This window comes from Jatropha curcas, chromosome 1, assembly GCF_041381405.1.
Source record: "Jatropha curcas cultivar XTBG-Jc1 chromosome 1, XTBG_Jcur_1.0, whole genome shotgun sequence".
Lineage (NCBI taxonomy): Eukaryota > Viridiplantae > Streptophyta > Magnoliopsida > Malpighiales > Euphorbiaceae > Jatropha > Jatropha curcas.
Genome location: NC_143151.1, coordinates 23,677,963 through 23,702,319, shown reverse-complemented (window position 1 = coordinate 23,702,319; position 24,357 = coordinate 23,677,963). Strand labels below are relative to the sequence as shown.

The window sequence follows — 24,357 nt, the reverse complement described above, 5'->3', positions numbered from 1 at the left end:
GGTTCTCATGGAGTTGCTTGGCATATTCTTTTTGCAACCATGATTTGGTGGTTATGGAAACAGAGGAATGAGATTGTTTTCTCTAATTCACCACCTAGTATTTTGCTTTTCCATCAGATTTTGCTTTCTAGTTAGCTTAGGACCATCGAGAGCTTCCTGTTTCTGCAATAGAGAAATCAAGTGCGTTGAAGCTCATTTCTTGGCAACCTGCTCCTCCTTCTTAGGCTACTATCAATTCGGATGGTAGTTGTCGCCATTCTCAGGGTATTGCTTCATGAGGGGGTGTGTTTCGTTCTCATGAAGGTAGATGGCTACTGGGTTTCAAGGCTTTTTTAGGTTGTTGTCGAGTGTTAGAGGTTGAACTATAGGGAACTTTTCATGTTATCTAGCGTGGTCCCAAGGTTGATGTCAAGTACAACTTCAGCCTGATTCCCAAGTTGTTGTGGGTTTGCTTTCTGAGTCTTCTTCTCTGGCCTTTAGGGTGCGTAATCTGGTTCCTAAAATGTAGGGACTTCTTCAACAAAGATTGGGAGGTGGAGATTTTTAAAATTCACAGGGAAGCAAACTATGTGGTTGACTCGTTAGCGAATAACGCGTTTGATCCTATTGGCCGTCATTTGGTCAATTTGCCTTCTCCCGAGACTCGTTTGTTGATTAATGCTGATTGTATGGGGGCCTTTAGCCTCTTCATGTTTAGTTTCTTGGGTTAATTCCCTCCTTTCCATTATAAAAAAAAAAAACAGAAAAGATCTTGTGGTGCTTAAACTTTATGGGACCTATAATAAATATCTAAAATTATAAATTTTGATAGCATTGCTCACATCTTTATATTAACAATAATAGTTTTTTTTTTTGTATTTTTAGCTTTTATATACAAATATAACAAATATTGATTTGATATGTGGTTCTACAACTTTTAAAATAATAATTTTCCTATTCTATTCAATAAGTGTTCAATTAATCTAAATTTAAAATATAGAGTGTTTAATAGAAAAATTTTACAAGTTGAATTATTATTCAATGGATGTAATTTTATCAGTTAAATTATTCAAAGAGTTTGGCCATTAATGAATTTGTTAAAATTTTTAAATTTTCATAAAATTTAAAACTAATGCTCATGGTTTTTCATCAATATCACTCTATTCTTTATTATTGGATCTACACTTATTCTTATTTTAACCTTGATAATTAGTAATCGTATGCACAAATAGACGCAGTATACAATGAGCACCAATTACTGCATAATGCTATTAGAATTTAGAGATAAAAAGGAACAACAAATGAGAGATTTTTTTAGCTAACCTACAATGCAAATAAATTTCATAATCAATGAGAATAGGCATGGGCATAGTCTAAAACTCAACTAAAACTATCTTATGAAAAAATGCCCTTAAACTGGCTAAATCATTAGTCTTCGTGTTCACACTTTTCAAATAATAATTAAGATAATACAAGATCAGAAACAATGAATCTCTTTATTATGGGTTAATTATAAATTTAGTGTATCAACAGAAAATATTTGCAATCAGGTGTTTAAACCCCAAAAAATTTTCAATCAGGTGTCTCCGGCTTACGTGGCAAGCCGGAAATATAAATAGGACGACAAGTAATGCTGATTTGGATTTTTAAACTCAAACCCATTAAAACCAAGAGCAAATCAATAATTGTTTGGTTCAGATTGAATCCAATCGAGGTGAACCAAACCAAGGTATATAATCATGTTTAGGGTTTCAAGAGAGGTCCAGATCTCCTCTTTGCAGCGCCACCGCCTTCCTATTCCACTTTCTTTCCGGCGATGTCAATGTGGTGCGGTTGGACCTCTCCCTTTATCCCTCCTCGATTTCAATTTTCTAGTCATTGGTTGTCTTTTTCTCTTACAGCCCAAATAAAAGTCTTAAACAAAAACATCAAATCCTCCAAATACACAGCACATCCAAACCTTAAAATATGCTCTCTACCTTCTGTTTCCTAACATGCATTATTTTAAGAACATAAGTCTAATCTAAGTTGTTTGTTCATCCTTTATCTCTTTGGTCAAAAAATAATTAGTATAAATCATTTTTGTATTTCTTTCTTCAAGAACAATAATATGCAAAAAAGAAATGCCTATTAAAGAAACATAGGCAAATCATATTTCAGATCACATATTGGATTGGATAGAAGATACAGTACCATTCCTACCATCATTCTCGGATGATCCATATAGCTCAGATGACATCAATAACTATCATCAATTGTGGAATCAAATAGAAGAACTTTGTCAAGATCCACTCGAAACTGATACTAATCTCATTGCCATAACCACCAGCATCAACGATAAACTAACAGAAGAAAGCAATCCCACCATTACCAGTAATCCACAACCTTCGGACTCGTCAAGAAAACAAGGGCACCAGGTGACTCATTACAAAATCATCAATAGAAAAAGAAACAGAGCCATCAGGCAGTCAAGTGAGGCTGAGGCTAGTGAAAGGATGGTAGCCGTAGGATCAAATCCATTGAGCTTTTGGGCAAGCCAACAGTCGATATTGAAGCTGACATGGGCTAGAACAATTAATAGTAAAATGCTAGGTCAAATAGCAATATCCATGTCAGCAAAAAAATCCATGTTAGCGTAACATCTCTGTCCTATTTGTATTTTCGGCTTGCCACGTAAACTGGAGACACCAGATTGAAAATTTTTTTTGGAGTTTTTCGTTGAGACACCAAAATAGAAAATTTTTGAAAGTTAAAATACTAAATTTATAATTAACCCCTTTATTATATAGAGATTCTTTTTGTAATGTTTTTTTGAAATTCATTATTTTGACACAAATATTGTTGGTTTTTATAAAGAAACAATTTGAGAAGGTAGATGCAATTTGTCATGTTTTTTTATTTTTTGGTGTTCCTAATTTATATATTGATTAATTTAAAACATTAAAAAATCTCATAAGAGAAAATTGAATTATTTGGATTATGGAGGACTAATGGTCGTAAAAATATATAGTTATGAGGTATACATTCCAATTTCTTTTCAACAATTTCCAAAAAAATTTTTGAATTGGATCCTAAGAAGATGAATGCACTAACTATAAATATGATGTGACAAATAGACCAATTTTAGCTTGACTTGGGTTAAAAGCATGAAATGTATTTGTACGATCATCATCTTCAAATAAAGTATTTTCTACAGTAACACCATATAATATGTTACACCTTACATCAGAAACATAGCTAGAAATTTTAGTGAGAGGTCCAATTAAAATATATATTTCACAAAAATAATCTACATAAAACAAATAAACGATTACAATTAAATTATAATAATCATCGCCTGTTTTTGAATGATTGATATGTATTTAATAATAATTTTATTGTTAATACTTATAAATACATCTCTTTCAATGTGAGTTACCTAAATAATTATTTAGTAGTTCATCTCCCATTTTATCACGAAGCAAACTTTTGACAAATTTCATCATGGAAAAACTCTTTCACCGTGATTGTAGCAATCAGCAAAATTAACGATATAATTTGATTAACAAATATACCAAAGGAAAAATAATATAAGAATATACTTTCTTGTAGCAATCATTTTCTTAGTAAGGCCTCCAAATCCACTCACTCCAGATAAAATATTATCCACACATGTTGAAAATAAAGTTTTCAAGTTGAGATTCAAGTTCAATCAAAGCAATAGGAAAAAACTCAAATGGATGAAACTTTGCAAGTTAAATCAATTTGCTTATGAAATGTAGAAAATAAGTCTTTTAGGATCAAGTCATGCCATACATAAAAGTAAATTTATATTAACTTCATCAAATCGATTATTAGGTTCTTGAAACTATATGTCAATCATAAAATAATATAGCTCAATGCGATAGTGATGAAGATTTGTTATTTTCTTCACTTCTACACCTTGATCTCCCTCTAACTATATAGATATCCTCCATTTTTGTTACATTTATATTATATTTCCTACAAATTCCAACACTTCTTTCAATAAAGATTCTTAACCATCATCTCTAATTACTTGCAAACGACATTTTGACGTTTTAACCAAATCGATAGCATTTCACTATATCTTATCGCTCTTCTATAAAATTTGGGATAACTCATTATGATTCCAAAATCTAATTCTAATAAAATTTAATACAAAGACAAATTCAAATCGATTCATAATATATGTCAAATCAATTACTTCAACCCTTTATGAACCGTGACTCCCATTTTTTCTAATATACTCAAGAATATTATATGATAGAAGAAAATAAATGCATCAAATTAATTAATGTATCATAATGAGAGTACCTCCTAATATCTTCAATATCATTTCTTGATTCGAGCCTTGTCTAGCTTTATTAAACATGATATAATTTCTTTAATTACTTTCTCTATTTGCTTTTCTCGAAGCATATACCTCTGTTTACAAGATCCTCCGATAATATTGCACAAACAAGAAACATTATTGAAAAATAAGCATACATTAAAATGCTCTTTAGCAACACCAACAAATGTGAATTAGAGTTTATGGACAAAACAATGGATGTAATAAGCACTGAATTTTCCTTCAAAATCGATCTTTTAAAGCCATGAAATTCACCTCACATGTTACTAGCTCTATAGCCTTGACCTCTCAAACTAGATATACTCAAGCCACAAGTAGAGAATAGAGACTTAGTATCTTTTTGAATTGATGTTGAACTTGTATCACGTACATACACAAGACTAATAAATCTCTCAATGGCACATCCAAATATATTGACATATATCGTATGATAACTCCTATTTACTTTTTAAATGATACATCTCAACATTCATCAACTAAAATAAAGAACAAATTATTGACCATATCTAACATGGTAGCCTTTGTTATCTCAAATGCAGCTACATTAATGATGATATCTTTTTGAATATCAGGCGATATGAGTTTGAGGTTTTCAAGAGCATTCAGCCCAATAAACAATCCACCCATATTTCTTTAGCCTACAAAGGTTTAAGAGAAGACAAAATGAGATGATGCCCTTCCAAAAAATTGAAGTTGTTAGTTGCCGCCAGGTTGAAATCTAAAAAACCATATTGGCAATTTAATTTTTCGTGGAGGTAACCCAACTTCTTTATCTAGCGACTGGGTAAAATAAAAAGTTCAATATGAGAATGAGAAAATTTTAGGCCTTCTTGTCTTTAAATTGATTTTAGTTAAAAGATCAATCAATCGAAAAACATTTGAGAAAGCTCTTTTTAATCTTTTAAAGGCATTTTGAAATTGAAGTAAAATTGATAAAAAAGATCAAAATAAAATGTAATTAAAAAAGCCTGCAAAATTCAAGGTACTTTGATATAATAGGCTATCAAAAGCAGTATTATTAAGGCTCCATTTGGTATGAACAAATTCAAAATATATAATTCATTTGTGAATGGATTTCATATTTGTCATGATTAATTCAAAACATTTAATTCAATTGAATTCCACATAATCATGTATGGAATAAATTCATAATTGAAATTTTCTGTGCTTTTGTTTTCTAAAATATTCTTCAAATAGTAATTTTACAATAATAAATAATAAATACCAATTATATTTATGTTATGCTATATAATTTTTTTATATTTTTACTAAAATAAATATATAAAATAAAAAATAATATTAATAAAATTATTGCATTTTTTTTTTTGATAATAAAATTATTGCATTTAATTTAGTGATGAACGTATATTTAACTTGAACCCTATACTCAATAGTAAAAAAATGCTAAGAAATATTAAAATAGAATATGAAAAATGTTAAAATAAAAAACAAAATAATAAGAAAATATTTTTCTAAAAATATAAAATTTTTAAATGGTTTTGATCAAATTTAATAAACTAAATAAGCTAATAAGTAAAAAATTGAAAAATTGACTTTGTAAAAAAATGGTAGTTTCATCGTAAACAGTTGGATTATTTAGTTTTGTGAAATTCATTTAAAAATTCCACTTATTTTTATAGAATTTAGTTTAATTATATTCAATTCTATGAAATTGAAGTTCTAGAATTGAAATCTACATTTTTTCATTCCAAATACAAAAATATAAATTTCTAAATGAATTCCATAAAATTTTATAAAATTCATTTGTTCAAAACAGAGGGGGAAATGTCCAAATTGAGCTCCATTCACTTGGAATCAGCTTAGATAATTTTCTGTAATGCCATGGAAGGCAATGCCTCAAATTCATTTTCAATGTGTACAATAAAATGAGAGAATTTCCCATCAGACAACAATGTATAATTCAGTAGCCAATACAGCTTACAAATAACTTGCGTATGAACTTCTATGAAGTAAAGGACTAAAATGTCCCAATCAGGCACAGCATAATCCAATGGGTTTTTGGAGCCAAAAAAGTTTATAGAAACTCTATACAGTATTTCTGAAGATCAACCTATCTAATACCAACACTCGAGAAACTTTTCACAGGAAGAAAAACCTGAACCAAAAACCTTCGAATCTCTTTGACGCGGTAAGGTATTCTTACAAATGTAGACCAAAAGCCGGTCCAAAAACTTCAAATCATTGCCTGTGCAACTTGGATCATCGTATGCGCAATTTGTATTTCAACCTCTAGTCTGTTAAATTGCTAATCTTTTGTAACCCATCGGCGTCCCCTGATCTGATACCCACCATAGCTTTGATCACTGCTTTCTCCCCCACTCTCTCCACTGGTATACCCTGATTTACGGCGGTGCTTCTTTCCCTTGGCTACTCCACTGTCACTAAAGCTCCCATTTAAGAGGGGATCATCTATCCCACGAATCACCCTCCGGGTGGATGAAGATGTGGCTATGCAACTGTCATCCTTTGTTCTTTTCTTATCTTTGTCATGTCTCTTTATGTTTTGAGAGATCTTATGCAATTTCTCATTGAACTTTGTAATTCCCTTTTCCACAGGCTCCACTGCTTGGTTAACAGTAAACTTCACATCTTTCACAATCTGCATAAAAGATGGACATAAGACTTGGCCTCTAAAAAACAGAGCAATAAATTATTTTAAAGAAGGGAAAATGATGTAGCTAGGTAAGCATAACTCTAAATGGTTTGCAGATTGTAGAATACATGAGAAAATATTGAAAGGAGACAAAAGAAAGAGATTAAGACCAACCAAATAGGCCAAATTTCTGGAACACCACCAGAATGGGTTTTTAGCAAATGGGAATTCTGCCACTACGCTGAACATTACGTCCCCTATTTTATGGCACGAAATTCTATGTTTGTAGTGGAATTAGGTTTCAAACATAAATCCAAATAGAACTAGGTCTAGATCATAAATCCTAATAGAGCTAGATTTTAACCCTTCTAAATTAAAATTATAATTTTGAATCTCCATTATAAACTGCCAAAAATTTCTGAGCAACATTCAACATAATAGTACTTTAGACACTATCAGATGACCAGTAATAAATACTTTAGGCATCGAATATTTTTCAGTTTTATTGTTTACTGACCAGTAATACAGATACTCAACTACTTATAGCTCTTGTCTGAATTGTCATTGTTATTGTTTAAGTTTCCCGTTAATGACTACGCCACCGCTACAGCCAATAACTCTTACTATTGTCTTCACCACTGACAATACATCAAAGACCACATCAACATTCGCAAACTAACCCATCAACTGCTAACATAACAATCACCATAGTCAACGGAAAATTTTTAAAAACTCAGGAAAAGAACATTTCTTTTCAATGCCTCTTCACAATAGTTTTGCACAACGGAATATGAAAAAAAATTCAAAATGTAATCAATAAGTCCAATAGCAAGAGATGTTTTCAGCAACAAAATCAAAAAGATATTAGTAGCTATGGAAATGTCAATGGTGAGAAGAACCCTTACGACTTGTTTCTACACATAAATGATGTCTCCCTATGAGACATAGACATTTACACTATGATAGGTTATTCTTAAAAAATTAGCAAACATGGGAGGGAAACATGCATTTACGTATGTATGTATGTATTCCATTTCAAATATAATTCACATATATCAGAAGAGCGTCTACATGGACACTTCACCAAAACAAAATTGCTGTTACTTCCTAGCAACACAAACAATGGGAGAAATCAAATGATAAAAGTAGTTGATTGGGACCAAGTTTTCCCTTTCAAAAAAAATAAATAAATAAATAAATAAAAAACTGCCGAACTAGAACTTTTTCAAATATTTCATTTAGTAAGCTCAAGAATTTAGACTCATGAAAAAATGCATGAAAGAATCAAATTTACTTTGTGAAAGAAAAGAAAGTTATAGGACGTGGACTTCCCTTTGACCAATCAACATCCTCAATCATAAGTAACCTACAGGGGATATGAGATAAATTTACCTTAACATAATATTCAATACTTTCCTAAACACAGCATTATATTTGCAAATATTCTTCTTAAAATTGTTGCTGAATAGGAAAAAAAAAAAAAAAAAAAAAAATCTAGCACTTCACAGAAAAAAAGAGAAAGAACTTACATAACCACTACCGCCAACAACAACATCCCGAACACTTTCTTTGATGGTCATTCCACTCTTGACATCAATGTCAGGCTGAGGGAGCCGTAACTTAGTGGGTCTTTCACTATCTCTAACTTCATCTGGATCTAGAGGGCAATCAACAGATGCATAATCTCCAAGAACTGAAACACTTCCAGGAATGCGGTCACCCATCAGCTCATAAGGCTTTGAAGGGAACACATAAAGATGAACAACAGAAGCAATGAACATCTGTGCTGGATGAATAAAAATAGATCTGTTATACTTTAATTGATTGAATGAGAATTGCAGCAGTTACAAATATATTTGCAGAAATCCAAATGATGGACATCACTTTCATTAGTACATTCGACAATACACAACTGAATAGGATTAAGTAACTTTAACCACTAAAAGTATCTGCAGCAAACCAAATTGGATGCCAAATGGTAATGCTAATTTGACACCTCTTAATTGGAAATCTGCTAATTGAGTTAAAGCCAAAAGATACTGCCCTTTGACCACCAATACATAAGAATAGAGGACTGATTATCTGCCTCCATAACCTAACCACATTTTATTTCAAAGTACTTGCACCAACAAAACAGTGCAGAGACAAATTTTAATTCTTTATACTGAAATGTCCTCTGAACTTATAGCGGCAAAATTCCATAACTTCATTCTTAAAGAATCAATTAGTTGACTCTTTCCAGTTTCCAATTTCTCAAGTCACCCTGCTATTCTCATCCACAGAATAATAGCAGGCTCCTCTCACCCAATTACATCATCTTAATTCAATAACTTGGACCAGGCTGCACCAACCCACGTCACAGAAACTGCACATTATAGTTCCCCATTCTCCATAAGCTCATCTTAAGTCCTAACAGCCAACATTCTGTAATTTTTATATAAGCACTACGCAACACATTATAGTTCCCTATTCTCCATAAGCCCAGAACATGCTATTCTCTTTAAGTAAGACATTAATCAATCATGGGAGAATCCAGAGTTGAAATCAGATAACAATGGAACAAATATCAATGACGAAGAAATCTGTTGTTCCATGGAGAATCAAACTACATAGTCATAACACTGAAATACACATTAATAATCACAATAAAGGTAGTCTGTCAACCGCAAAATAATGATCACACAAAGCCAAGATAGTTGTTTTAAAACTCACAATGAACTAAAAAAGATTAGGTGCATAATCCATGTTGATTATTTCTGATTCAGTTGATACAATGGAAGGTCCACCAATTCACACCTTATTTCTCTCTGTATAATCCTTTTTTTCTTTTTAACGGAATTACCCCTTTCTTCAAGCAGGATAACAATTCTTTTCAATACTAAGAAATGAAAAAAAAAAAAAAAAAGTGCCAATTATAAATAACCACAACAAAAAGCCTCTAAAGAAAAGCAGTTTATGAACAAAAACGAAAAGAATAATAATGCCTTGTTCTAGTAAGATACTTTCAGGAAGAGATCATTGCGCATGAAAAGACCTATACCTCCATACAAATGATGAAGTCCTGGACACTTGACTTAAGTTGCAACCCTTGAGCTATAGGACTTTTGAACAACCCAAGGGAGTAGAGAAGAGCAATTGCCACTCCTTGCCACCAAGTCAAAAACACAATTGATTTAAATGTCAGGAACTTGTACAATGGTTTTATATGTGCCAATTCATCCTTTGTGGCAGTGTAAAACTGAACTAAACAGTACAAAGCCCATGATTGGCTGAAATTTAGAACCACGGCCATGTAAGGATACCTACAAAATAAGGAATGTAAAGCAATTAGAAACATCATAAGAGAGAGAGAGAGAGAGAGAGGAAGGATAAGAAGCAGCTAGAAACAAGAAAATTTACTGTATAGAAAGAAGACATGAATGGACTTTTATGTAATGGTTTCAAAGGATTCAGAAATTTTCTTGATTGAGGAACATCATCAAAAAATAGAAATAAAACAGTTATAAAAAGTGGATCCACTATGAGAAAGTTAGACTAAAAAAATTCAGTCTACATATTCTTCCATAGCTGATAGCACATTCATATGACCGCTTATTAAAGAGCCAATCTAGCATCAGACATCAACAAAAGCTGACTTAAAAAATATCAAAAGAGACTCTCAACTGCTATATCTGGAAGCCTGCAACAAATGTAACATCTGTAATCAGTCTTTTAGTATTATTATACAATGGTTTAAAGATTGAGTCTACAATTAGCACTCACACCAAAATAGTTTCTTTTTTATTTCCATTCCAGGGATAATAATCTTTTTTTTTTTTCAAAAAGCAAATAAAAACTGATAAAGACGCCAACTCTCTTATGAAGATTGGAATGGAAAATATCTGTCATGATTCAGCACACAAGATGATGTAGGAGCCACAGTGAAAAATCTCTAATTTACCTCAGCCAATTGCAAGAATATTCCAGCCCCGCAAACCAGATTCAGTGCTATATTGACTGCTGTCTGTTTTAACCGACAATATATAAGCGCTTTGTCAATCTTACTAATATAGCAGACTTCTGCGTTCAACCACTAGTTTCATCACCATTCTTTTTTCTAACTCCAACAATATGTGATAAAAAGCATTCTCAAATTTCTGCCCAAGGACTTTCCATGTCAAATATAGAAAAGGAGTGGCGAAACATAACAGCATATACACCTCTAATTGTGCTTATCTAGCGATGTCACATTTTTCCATGGTTTTGAACACCTACTCAACCAAATTAATGCCATGCCCTAAGCACTTCTCACATCTTATGCTAGATGCTTTTTTTCATTACTAACTTTGACATTTCTTTTACTCAATGAGACACATAAATACAGATACTGATTATACATCCACATGGAACTACCACTTAAGGGACAAATGTAACTGTACTCTATTCCCAAGTAATTAGATTGACACATAAGAAAGAGAAGAAAAACCTTGCCCATGTTCAAACAAAAAAAGAAGGCAAAAAAAAAAAGGTGATATAACAACAACAATTATTAAGCTTTATTAACAAACTAGCTAGAGAGAGGAAATGATGATATCATCAGAAATTGCTACAAGCAATGAATACATAATGAGATAGAAGAGCAGAGGATGTGTCAATGCACACAAGAACAAACTCAAGAAAGTTGAGGTTTAGAATTTATTTCAGAAATTAAATAATATTGTCTGGTTCTTCTACATTTATGTCTATTTAAATAAATTAGCTACTAGTCCAATATTTTAAGTCTCAAGGGTATTTTTATAAAGCTCACCTTTGCTGGAAAATATATCTAGATATCCTTAGGAGTCTTTACTTTTTATTTTGAGGTCTTATTTACTAGAGTCCTTGATACAGAACCCCAGGAATTGCGTCTTGACTCCCCAAATTAGATTTGATAAATAAAATCTAAATCCCAAATTAGAAACCCTAATTCCCAAATTAGGAATTTCTTCTTGGATGGAATTGTGGATCCTAACCCAGTACTCAACTAGAAGTACGAACTAAAGATATCAAGGTAATAGAAAGAACGTCATAAAGATTAATTATCTTTGATAAGTTTGAAAACAAGTTCAATGAAGAACCAAAGAAAATTCACCTCTCTTGAATTTGAATGCATAAAAAGCATAAACTGAAATCTATCTCAGCGCATCATACAAAACAGAAAACTAAGTATTTATAAGCTAAGAAACCCTACAAAACTAAACAAAACATAAAGCCCAATTCAATAGGTCCAATTATGCTAATTAAAATATAAAACTAAATAAAATACCCAAGGCCCATATGTTTGGATCATGTTAATTATCCTTGGATCTTCTTTTAAGTATATCTCTTCATCACCATGAACTTATTGATTTCCATTATTGGACATGCATCATATCCCCTTTCTTGGAAAGGATTTATCCTTAAATCCGAATCTTTATTGTTCCATAAGTATGTTGGTATATCCCTTCCTTCAAGTGCAACTAGATCAACGCATACTCCTGGATCAAATGGAAAGTTCTTGAATTCCTTACCTTGCATAGGATAAGATTGAAAAGAGTATAGTATCATCTCTCTTAGCCAATAGAAGTGTTCTCCTTTTAGTTACAAAAACTTCATTTTTGTTAAGGATTAGTTGTAAATAGAGTTCTATTAGGAGTTAGATTCCTAATTAGTTTATGATTTGTATTCCTAAATAGCTAGGTAGCATAGGAATTCCTTATATATAGACCTATGTAATCGATTGATGAGATACACGAAATACAATTACAATAAATTCTCTCAACATGGTATCAGAGCCTTCCATAAAAAAATAAAAAATAAAAAATAAAAAAAAATTCCCGAAACTTCCCTTACGAGAAGCCACTGCCACCCTAGGAAGTCTTTCTAGGGTTAGTATTTTGCCTCACCGCCCACCCCAGGATATTCTCCAGCCGCCGATCAGCGACTCCCCAGAATCCGGTCGCCGGATTCCAAGCCAATGGCCACCACTCGCCACCTCTTTCTTCCTACTCTGGTTCACGCGCTGGCGCATGTCCAATGGTCTTTTTCACTCCGGTTCCTCTCTCCGACGTTGGCTTGAAGAGAGACGTGCAACCTAGTGAGTTGCATCGTCATTCTTGGGCTTATTCAATAGGTTTGTTTGTTGCGATTTTGTTGCAGCTGTGTTGGGCAGTCCTCTGCTACTGTTGTTGCTTTAATTTGCTGAGGAAACATATTTTTCCTTTGCTTTGACAATTGGTTTAGGTAATTTTCGGTGATTTTCTAGGGATTCCTTTTTGCATTAGGGTTTAGTACTGCACCTTTGCTGCAGTTACGGGTATTCTGCTTTTGAACCTTCTCCTTTGTCGAGAGCAGTGCAACCTAGTGAGTTGCATCGTCATTCTTGGGCTTATTCAATAGGTTTGTTTGTTGCGATTTTGTTGCAGCTGTGTTGGGCAGTCCTCTGCTACTGTTGTTGCTTTAATTTGCTGAGGAAACATATTTTTCCTTTGCTTTGACAATTGGTTTAGGTAATTTTCGGTGATTTTCTAGGGATTCCATTTTGCATTAGGGTTTAGTACTGCACCTTTGCTGCAGTTACGGGTATTCTGCTTTTGAACCTTCTCCTTTGTCGAGAGCAGTGCAACCCCAGTGAGTTGCATCGTGTTCTTGGCCTTTAGTGGTGTGCTCCGTTTGCCAGAGTTTCCTTTGCTGCGTTTCTTAATATCTGCGCTACTGGGCTTCCTCTTTGAGGCATTGATTATGGAAGCTTGAAACAGCCCTGTGAGTTGTTTTCTGGTTCAGTGAGATTTGTTTCGACAACCTATGTGTGTTGTCTTAATTCTGCTGGTACTATTTGGTTTGGGATTCTATATTGCTATAATGAAGTGGGTACTATTGCTGACTATGGTATTGTGCTTTGCTGAAAGTAGTAGTTTGTAACAAGTTGAGCACGATTAACATCTATGCTCCAACTTGAGGGGGAGTGTTAAGGATTAGTTGTAAATAGAGTTCTATTAGGAGTTAGATTCCTAATTAGTTTATGATTTGTATTCCTAAATAGCTAGGTAGCATAGGAATTCCTTATATATAGACTTATGTAATCGATTGATGAGATACACGAAATACAATTACAATAAATTCTCTCAACAATTTTTATTGAAGTACGTATCCTCTTTTTGCACTATTGAGTACCTGCTATAGGTTACAATAAAAAGGAGAACATTATCACAATTATCAGTAAATTTTACAACGATAATATTTTATCGATTGCACAAAAGTACTATGCAACTTCTTTTCAAGTATAGAATCAACTTCATGTGTAATTCTTTCAATAGACATCGATTCCTTTTGTAATTCGACCTTAGCTACAATAGAATTCTCTTCAACTAGTTGCATCTTTCCCATTTTCTCTTCAATTAATGGCTATAATTTACCCTTGATCAAAAACAAACTTTCCCTTTTTATTTTCTCCAACAAAAGATTATCAACTTGTACTTGTTGTTGACTAAGAGGTACTAAGGTTATTTTTCTTCAATCCTTCGTTCAAGAACAAGTCCTTTAATTTATCATGATTAGCAAACCTGTTAACATGTCATGGTCTTCCCAAAAGCAAGTGACTAGAACTCATTGGAGCCACATCACATAATATCTCATCTTTGTACCTTCCTACTGAACATGGAACAAGAACTTGTGTAGTCACCCTTACCTCACTACCTTCGTTTAGCCACTGAAGCTTGTATGGATGAGGGTGACGGTAGTAGAAAACCCTAGTTTTTCTACCAAGTAGAAGTTATGTTGACACAACTGTCTTCATCAATAATAACTTTACTAATCTTATTACTACTTATTGAGAATGTAGTGTGAATTTCCTCACCTCCTGCTCATCATCATTATTTCCATAAGCATTAGGAACATGCCTTGGTTGCCTCCTTTGCAGGTTATCAACAAGTGCATCTTGTTTTTCCCGTCTATCTATCTCTTCAAACATCACAATCACGTGCTCGAACTGTTGCTGTATAGCTTGAAGAATAGAAAATTCATCTTGTTTCTTTATGTCACTACCTTTGTTAAACATGATGATAAATGGACAAGAACCAAAACAAATAGAATCAAACGATATCAAGAAATATGGCAACAACAATTTTCAATTTTGACAAAAGAACAAGAGTAAGATTATTTGACATGCAAACAAGCATGTAAACACAAAACGAAAAGAAACGAAAGTAAATGGAAACAAGAAGGGAGCAAATGAAAGCAAACGGAAAAAAAAAAACAAAAACAAACGAAAGCAAACAGAATCCAATGAAACCAAGTGGAAGCAAATAGAGTTAAAAGAAAACAAACGGAATTAAACGAAAATAAAGGGAAGCAAACAGAATCAAATGAAAACAAATGGAAGCAAACGGAAACAAATGAAGCAAACAGAAATAAACAAATATAAACGAAAGCAAAATAAAGATAGATAGAACCTGATTTGAGCCAAAGCTCTGATACCAAATGATGCAAACACCTAGAATTGCGTAACACCCTAAATCAGATTTGATATGTAAACTCTAAATCCCAAATTAGGAATCCTATTTCCCAAATTAGAAATTTCTTCTTGGATGGAATTGCGGATCCTAACCAAATACTCAAGTAGAAGGATGAACCAAAGATACCAAGGTGAAAGAATGTACGCCATAAAGATTAATTATCTTTGATAAGTTCGAAAACAAGTTGAACGAAAAACCAAAGAAAATTTGCCTCTCTTGAATTCGATTGCATAAAAGCATAAGCTGAAATCCATCTCAATGTATCTTACAACACTTAAAACTAACTTTGATAAGCTAAGAAACCCTTAAGAACTAAATAAAACACAAAGTCCAATTCAAACAAGTCCAATTATGTTAATTAAAATATAAAACTAAATAAAAGACTCAAGGGCCGCATGTTTGGATCATTTTAATTAGCATTGGATCTTCTTTTAAGTCCATCTATTCATGATCACCATGAGCTTAATTGATTTCCATTACTAGACACGCATCAATCCTTGTTTGTTTTCTTTAGGTATCTAAATACTTAGGAGATTTAGGACTACTTTGAGTCTTTAAATACCTATGATTATAATGCTTATAATTCAATATTTTGTTATTGAATATAATACCAACAGCCATGCTTTTGGATTGGATTGTGTGATGCAATTCAACTAAGGTGTGATGCTTTTGGGACCTTGACAGCAATGGCTAAGGAAGTTTTAATTGTGAAGCTTAAACTCTTCATTTTACCATTCATAGTACCTAATTTACAAACAGCCCAGAAATTTCACTTCTTTGTCTAATTTTACTTCTCAATCCTAAAGCTAATTGTCCAACTATCTATTTTTCGGTAACCAAACATCATCAATATGAGTCCCACAAGCTGTCCTATGCTATATATGCATGTCTATGTATTACAAAAAGTCCACAAGGTATGATCTCTGACATGCCTCTATCAAAAGGAACAAGTTCAAAGAAATCTAATTAGTGATAAGAGAAAGTTAATATTATGCAAAAAAAAATAAAAAATAAAAAAATAAAAATAAAACAAGAGAATAATTAAGATCAGCTTACCCACATCCCCATTTAAACTCCCCTTCACAATATACACCAAAGGCTTCAAGAACCACTGCTAATACTGCACTCAGAGACTTGATAAGCATCTGACATAAAAACAATAACAATCTATCATTTTTTTTGTAATAGAAACGAAGCGACAACAAGAATATGAAATTTGGAAGCAAAAGATAAAATTTCTTGATAAGTGAACATACATATTGAACAATACCAAACTTGACAACTTGATAAAACCACTGACCAAGCTTCCATGGCTTCAAGATGAAGTTCATTGGAAAAGGATGCTTTACAACTCCCCTGTCAGAAACATGTTCTAGAAGGGGAGTCTTAGAACTTGCACGTCCTTGTCTTTCCATAAATTCGATAGTTCTTTGCTCTCCACCTTTAAACAAGAGCACAAAATTAAAAGCAATAACAATACTAGAACCAGCAGAAAACGAAAAATATATCTTGGGAAGCCAAAATAAAAGAAAACCTTGTCTTCATTTATGATAATAAATCCAAAGAACGAGTAACCATGTACTTTCAACCAACAATAATCGAGAATTACAGAGTAATAAGATCAGACACAAGCCTCTCATCCCAACACCCTACCCATCCAACTCCATCTTCTCTTTTATTCAAATAAAAAAGGGTAAAAGATGGAAAAAAATTTCCAACTTCAACATACAATGTTGAACAACAGCCTTCTAAACTATATAAACCAGGGATGGAACACAACCGGCACAGCATTGCAAGACATTTGATAATGCTCCAAATGTCTTTGTGCATGCAGAATCAGGAAACATAAAGAACTGCATTCAATACTCAGCATGCATACACATTAAGTAGAAAATATTTTCCCCAGCTAGGAATACCAATATTGGATCATACCCTTTGGCAGGATCTACAACTTGAAGTATCATGGATATGCTCTAATTTCTGCCCATTTGAAAAGAAAGATACTTTTGCATGTGGCATTATAAAATCAAATAATTTGGTTCAACAACAAATCCCCATGCAATCAGCTTATTGTTTAATCTACTTATTCTGTAATCTTGAAATTCAAACACAAATAAAATGATAGAAATTCCACAGCTTTTAGAATCCAACAACTTTGACAATCGAATATCTGATGCAGCAACATCAAGAAATTGCATGCATCTAAAACCCAAGTACTTTGACTTAACATAAGAGATTTTAGAAAGCAAATACACGTGTATCAGTTCCAGAAAAATAATTAAATCGAGCTATGAGGATTTTGAGAAAATCAGCAACAACTAAAAGAAAACAACAAAGTAGTCACAGAAAAAATACAATCAAAATATACAATAAGGAATACAGGGAATTTCAGATCAGAAACCTTCACAATAACAGCTCTCGTAAAGGACATACCCAAGCAAGCAACAAGATATCTTCCAAAGCAATACATAGCAAATGATTCATAGCAATCCCTTAGTATCGCAACATCCACACTTATCGAGGGATTCACCAGCGATGCAAACTGTTTAAAACACCAAGATTAGAAAGAGAACATACAACTTACAACTGCAAAATAAATCTTTAATGGAAATCTGAGACCAGTCTATTAATCAATCATCCCGGAATCCAATCCCAACTAATTTTACTAAAACAGTAAAAGATTTTTATTTCGACTAATTCAAAAAAAAAAAAAAAAAAAAAAAAAGAAGCACAATGAACAACTCACCGATTCTACGGAGTAACAAGGAACCATTAAGATAACCCCAATTAAAAACTTTTGTTCCTGAGACAAAATAATCAAAAGGTCAACTAACAAATAAATAAGCAAACTTGTTAATGATAACGTGAAAAACTAGCAGTAAAGAAGGGAAAGAAAAAAGAAGAAACTAACCTCAGGATTCTTGTATGCCGAAAGGTGCTCAAACAAAAGGTAAAATGACAAGGCAAGTGTTAGAATCACAAAAGCAACTCCAACCAAACTTGCCCATAATGGAGTTGAGTAGGCTAAGAGAGAACTGATAAGATCTTGAGAGTTCATCGGCTATGCTAACTTCTGAATCGTTGAAATCTACCCAGCATAATGAGAATTCCAATTCCAAAACAATACCATTGATTATATATGCCTGTTAAAAGAAAAACCACAAAAGCTTAATTGATTATAATTGTTTTAGAAACTTAAAAAAATTGTTCTTTTCTACAAAAATCAAAGTTAAATATCAAAAAATAAAGAACCCAATTACAGATTTGATCATCTGACATTTAAAAGAAAAACAGAGTCCAATTCAAATGAAAGCGAAGATTGATGCGCATAACTTACAGTTAGACAACCAGTTGATGCAGAATGTGGAAGAAAGACGGAGCTTCGACTTGGGACCCAATTAAAAACCAAGAAATCAACTGAGAATGGACTCAACGGGAAATATAAACAAAGGAACTTTATCGTCTACATTAAACTGTAGAGAAATCGTAGCCACCACTTCTTCATAGAGAAACAGGAGCTCTTGTGACGGGTCTGATCTGATCAACAGAGACAGGGTCTATGTTAATTGATACATGTCATCGCACTGTATCTGACCAATTGTATGCTGGATTCAAATTTTAAATCACTAAACAAATTTATCAATTTTAAATACCTAAACAAATTTAGTGCGTTGAAATAATCCACTTAATTTAGTATATTGGATTAAGACTCTATTAGAATTTTTTGAAGTCTGTTAAAATTCTATGATATTTAATTCAAATTCTTATAAATCTAATGATATTCAAAAATTGTTTTTTTTTTTTGAAAAGAATATTCAAAAAATCGTTGATTTACAAGAATTTTACAAAATTATTCATTGATTTTATTGAATTTTAGAGTGTTATGTATAAATAAGTGAGTCATTCACAAATTTACCGTCCAACGCAAATCCATTGTCCAATTCAAAGATTTCAAAAGTCTTTAAAAAACCTAATACACCCCTCAAGTGGAAAACAATGTTTATTAGATTAATTTTGAATTAATTCATATGCTGAAAATTTGATATTTTGATAAAAATTAATATTAATATTGTTGCAAATTTTTTCTGAATTAAATTGATTATTTTCTGAAATTTGTATGGTTGATTTCAATTAGATATTGATTTAATCAAATAAATATAATTGGAACAGCTTTAAAATAGTCGAAAAACTGATAAACTCTATCGTCGCTGTGGCCGGACCGCCAAACTCCGTGATCCACAGGCAATAGGCCTTGCATCAGGCCTGTTTCGATGTGCACCCCCTCCTTGCACGAGCTCCAATAGCCGACACAGGTCCTGGTTAGCGGTGGTTGATGGTTTTCAGTTGATGATTTTTCTAACGAGATGGATGTCCTTCAGTCAAGAGACAAGAAGGCCATGGTCTTCCAATCACGTCACAATTCTTCTGGAGGCACGGGATAGCCGAAAACGCTGGCCATTGCAGCCCTTTGAATGTCGCTGGGATAAGATTTTAACGAAGAAGAAAATGATTTTGGAGAAAATGAGACATTTTGCTTTTTGATCCCTCGTTGTCTTTTAATTTTTCAATTAGGTACAAAAACTTTTTATTTGTTAAATTAGGTCATGAAATTAACTAAAATTAGATATATAAAAATTATTGTAATTTCATCAAATTCAATTAAAATCTATAAAAAAAAAATCTCACAAATTCCATTAAACTTTATATAAATTCTAGTGGTTATGGACATCTTAAGAAATCATTCAATATTATCAAACTCAACAATTCTTTTAAAACCTAATACAATTCTAATCCAATACACCCCTTAGTTTCGAGAATATTTAATGTAACTTTTAAGTTTTTATTTTTTACTCTATTTTAACTTTTTATCAATTTTACCCAAATTTAAATTTTTTATAACAATAGCACCCTCAATTATAATTGAGTATAGAATGGCAAATAAAAAAGTACTTCTATCCATTTTGTAAGTATAATATCTTATTGTTGAATAAATAAAAAAATTTGTAATAAAATAAAATTTTCAAATATCATTTGAATATTAAATTATGTTCACATCTATTGGACGACACATTTATCTATCTACAATATATATAAAAATTACCGATAATAAACTTAGTGAAATTTTACAACTCCTAAACTATTCATTTAGTTAGATTTTTTTTAATGTATTTTAATTGGAAAATTTATTTGATTGAAGAAGTGCACATGGAATACATCTCGTGTTGAAAAATTCTTTTACATTATTTATTAGTATTTGTTACTTGTAACGTGTGAGTAACTTTTTAAATTTTTTGCTATTACATAGTTTATTATTTAATTCTCATGTTGTTCATGTTTATGTATAGAGTTTTCAAGGTTTTTATGGTCACGTCAGCTTATTCTTCATCCACTTCATTGACAAATAACATAATTGACATAAATTATTACTTGATAGAAGTTTTAGTCAAGATTAACAACATTAAATTAATTAATTTTATCAATTGAGATTTCCTATAATAGCATTAGATTAATTTAGAATCCCTAATACATCCATTTAGTTAGATTTTTTATGTATTTAAATTGGAGAAAGTATGTATATGTATATTTTTTATTTGATCTTGCATTGTTACTGTTCAATAATTTTTATAATTAATAGATTTTAATATTCTTAATTATATATTTTCATGTGATATTACTTTCTATAAGGTAAATCAAAAATTTTAATTCAAGTATTGAAAATAAAATTTAAAATTTTAATTAATTATGTTCTGAATTTTTTAAATATTGGTAAACACTTTACTATTAGACTCTATTAGTTAAACACAATGAAATTAAGATAAGATTTTTAAATATATTATTTCTCTTTGTTTTTTTTTTTTTTTTTTTGGAGATGATGGTTTATGCTTATTTGAACTATTTACATATTATTGTATTTGACAAATATCATATAAAAAAAGTTTTTCCCTTTTTAATCTAATGAAATCTTATTAAAAAATATGCTATAAAAGTTTGAATTAATGAAAAAACAACTATTTAGACATATTTGCTATCATTTTCATTTTCAGTTTTCTATATAAAGATGAAATAATGAAAAAAAAATTCAAGAGCTCTCTTTTTATTCAATATATTATTATTTTTTTTAGAACTTATGAAATTTTATTTAATTTTTCTAACATTTAACTGGATGTATTTTTTTAGAAAAAAAATTTTAAATAGATATAAAGATAATAAGCCTTTGAAATTTCAAATTTCTATATATTTTTTTGAAATAAATATATAGGGCTTTTAAAATTTTAAATGGAGAAATAGAAATCTCATTTTCTTTTCAACTAGACGTTAGAGTGCAAAACATGTAACGAAAAAAGTATTCATAGTATAAATAAAATAATAAGTAATCATTATATTTATTTTATCTAAATAAAAATTCATACTTTAATATTATATACATAAAAAATTAAATGAGTTAAAATGAATATATAACGAATAAAGTCAACGTGCAATGCGCATCATAAAAGAACTATCTATCTATACCATAGATAAGTTCAAAAAAAAAAAAAAATCTAAAGAAATATCTATTTATACTATATATTAGTTCAAAACAAAATCTATCTATATTACATATAAACGTGGAAATAATGATATTTGGGATAACGTTCTTAATGAAATTTGAATATCCTAAAATAATTTTAGTAATTACCAATTAAAACATTATATTTCATTAGTGGATTGGATATAATTTATAAATATTATTTTTTAAAATAAATATATATAGATAATTAAGAATTTTAAAATTTTAAGTTTGATCTTTATTCTTTAATAAATATATATATGATGGTGAGAGATTTAAAAAAAATTATTTTGTAAATATTTAATTTAATTTTGATTATAATTTAAAATATTTTATTTAGAAGGAAGTAAAAAGAAAAGAAAAAAAGTATATCAAATTTCATTAAATTATGGTCTTTCCAGTTCAAGAAGTGGTTGATTTTTAAATTAAATTGGTAATTTATTTAATATAATTTATTTCTTGTTATACGTTGAGTTTTGAAAAGAGTTTTATTCTTAATAATTTTTTTTTCTTCTTTGTTACTTAATTAACTTGTAATCACTCTCACTTTAAATAGATGGACTCTAGATAATTAAGCATCTTTAATTTTCTTGATATTTTTTTCTTATATCCTAAATCTATTTGACTTAAAAGAAATAGTCTTTATGAAACTTAAAAAAAAAAAACTAGAACTATATATTTCTCTATAGGGTGACTTTTTTTTTTGTTTCAAGAATTTGTATGTATATTCATACATTCCTTTCTCTAATGTTCTAGGTTGAACTTTATTTTAAGAGCACTTCATTATATAAAAATTAAGTGCATAAAAAATAATATTACAAGTAGTTCGTGCAACAAAATCTAATACAAATTAATCAATTGTATTTATTTTAATCTAAATAAAAACTTATGTTTTAATATTATATAGATAAAAAAATAAAGGAATACAAAAATGAGAATATAACGAGCATAGTCAACGTGCAATTTACGTCGCAAAAAATACTAGTGGATTTAAAAATATAACATTTGAAACATGTAATTAAATTAAGGAGTTAGTTATTTTTATTTTATTAATTTAATTTTTTTTTGTCATGCTTTGGAATTTTTCTGAAAGTAACAAACATCTATTTATTAAATTATTAATTAGTACATTCATTTTAAAATTAAAAATTTAAACTGCGCAACGTAAATTGGATAGGCCATTGGAATTTTTTTCAAATTTTAATTTTTAAATTCTTTTTAATGTCATATGATGACCTAAAAATCACTGAAACTACTTTTTTATTGGCAATTTTATCCTTAATTTCAATTGAGAATGTTATAGCTACAACAGGTTGAAAATGAGTTATAACTGATTGAAAAAATCAAATAGAATAAAATTGCAATAGTTCCTAAAGTTCGAGATATTTTAATATATTAATATATTGGGAAGTTTGGGAATACACAATTTGTCTAAATACTAATTTTTTTTACTAAACAATTACAAACACCAACCTTTATCAAATAAATAAATATTTATTTGAAATAATTAAATAGTTTTACTAGTCAGAAATATTAACTATTTTTGAAATGTTCTGTTTTTAAATTAAATAGTTTTTGTTAATTAAAAATATTAAAATTATTATTATATTATTTTATTTTATTTTTGGTTAAAAAATTAGACTTTTTTTATCATTTCGAGCAAAATTAGAATGATAATTGAAAAAAAAAATGATTTTAGGAAAGTTGTATATTGTTTTCCAATTCAATGGCAAATTGAACATTTTTTTTTTTGTTTACTTCTATTTTCCACCACTTTATATTTGCTAAGACCATAGTTAAGTAAGGGTTAAAAAAACAACAAATATTGCTCAACCGTTCTTCCCCTTCTCCTTCTCCTCCTCTTTCTCCTTCTCCTGCTAACTCTCCTTCTCCTCCTCCTCCTCCTTTTTCTCATTCTCATTCTCCTTCTCCTTCTCCTCCCCCTTCTTCTCGTCCTTCTTCTCCTTCTCATTCTCATCCGTCTTAGATTGTTGTCATATTTCCTCGTTTGGTAGTCAATAATATTTGAAGTATTTTATCTTATTTAATATCATTCTTTATCAACAAATATAATAGTCAACTACTATATTGTCATTAATTAAATCTTAGTATAAACAAAATTAACGGGATAATTATAAATTTCGTGTTTGAAATTTTGAAAATTTTCTATTTTGGTGTGTGAACAGAAACATTTGTGATCAGGTGTAGATGCTCAAATTTTGCCCCTAAAAGATTCAGTGATGATAAACTGTTGTATAAAATTGGATTGGGGTTCTCGATCACTCCGGTTTTCCAACCAATGGTCCATAGTTGAGATTATCTACGTGTTTAACCATTTTTACTTTTTTCAATCACC

At 30.7% G+C, this 24,357-nt stretch overlaps 1 protein-coding gene and 1 pseudogene across 1 annotated transcript; both read right to left on the bottom strand.

Annotated features, from left to right (window-relative positions):
* Positions 1 to 4,311: 4,311 nt before the first annotated feature.
* LOC149499189 (uncharacterized) lies at positions 4,312 to 4,957 on the bottom strand (annotated as a pseudogene).
* A 1,201-nt stretch (positions 4,958 to 6,158) lies between these two features.
* LAZ1 (organic solute transporter ostalpha protein (DUF300)) lies at positions 6,159 to 19,014 on the bottom strand. The gene is made up of 9 exons (XM_012211769.4): positions 18,792 to 19,014; positions 18,366 to 18,597; positions 18,201 to 18,257; positions 17,888 to 17,996; positions 16,711 to 16,895; positions 16,511 to 16,599; positions 9,985 to 10,246; positions 8,474 to 8,725; positions 6,159 to 6,950 (listed from the first exon to the last, which is right to left on the bottom strand). The coding sequence occupies exons 2-9, from the start codon at positions 18,510 to 18,512 to the stop codon at positions 6,597 to 6,599; spliced, it is 1,455 nt and encodes a 484-aa protein (XP_012067159.1). The 5' UTR covers positions 18,513 to 18,597; positions 18,792 to 19,014; the 3' UTR covers positions 6,159 to 6,596.
* Positions 19,015 to 24,357: the final 5,343 nt, after the last annotated feature.

Excerpts from the sequence above, each read along its gene's own strand:
- LAZ1 (XM_012211769.4), bottom strand. The coding sequence starts at position 18,512 with ATGAACTCTCAAGATCTTATCAGTTCTCTCTTAGCCTACTCAACTCCA. Across the intron at positions 18,258-18,365 it reads CGGCATACAAGAATCCTGAG|GAACAAAAGTTTTTAATTGG; the intron begins GTTAGTTTCTTC and ends ATTTTGTCTCAG. Across the intron at positions 6,951-8,473 it reads TTGTTGGCGGTAGTGGTTAT|ATTGTGAAAGATGTGAAGTT; the intron begins GTAAGTTCTTTC and ends TCTTTTATGCAG.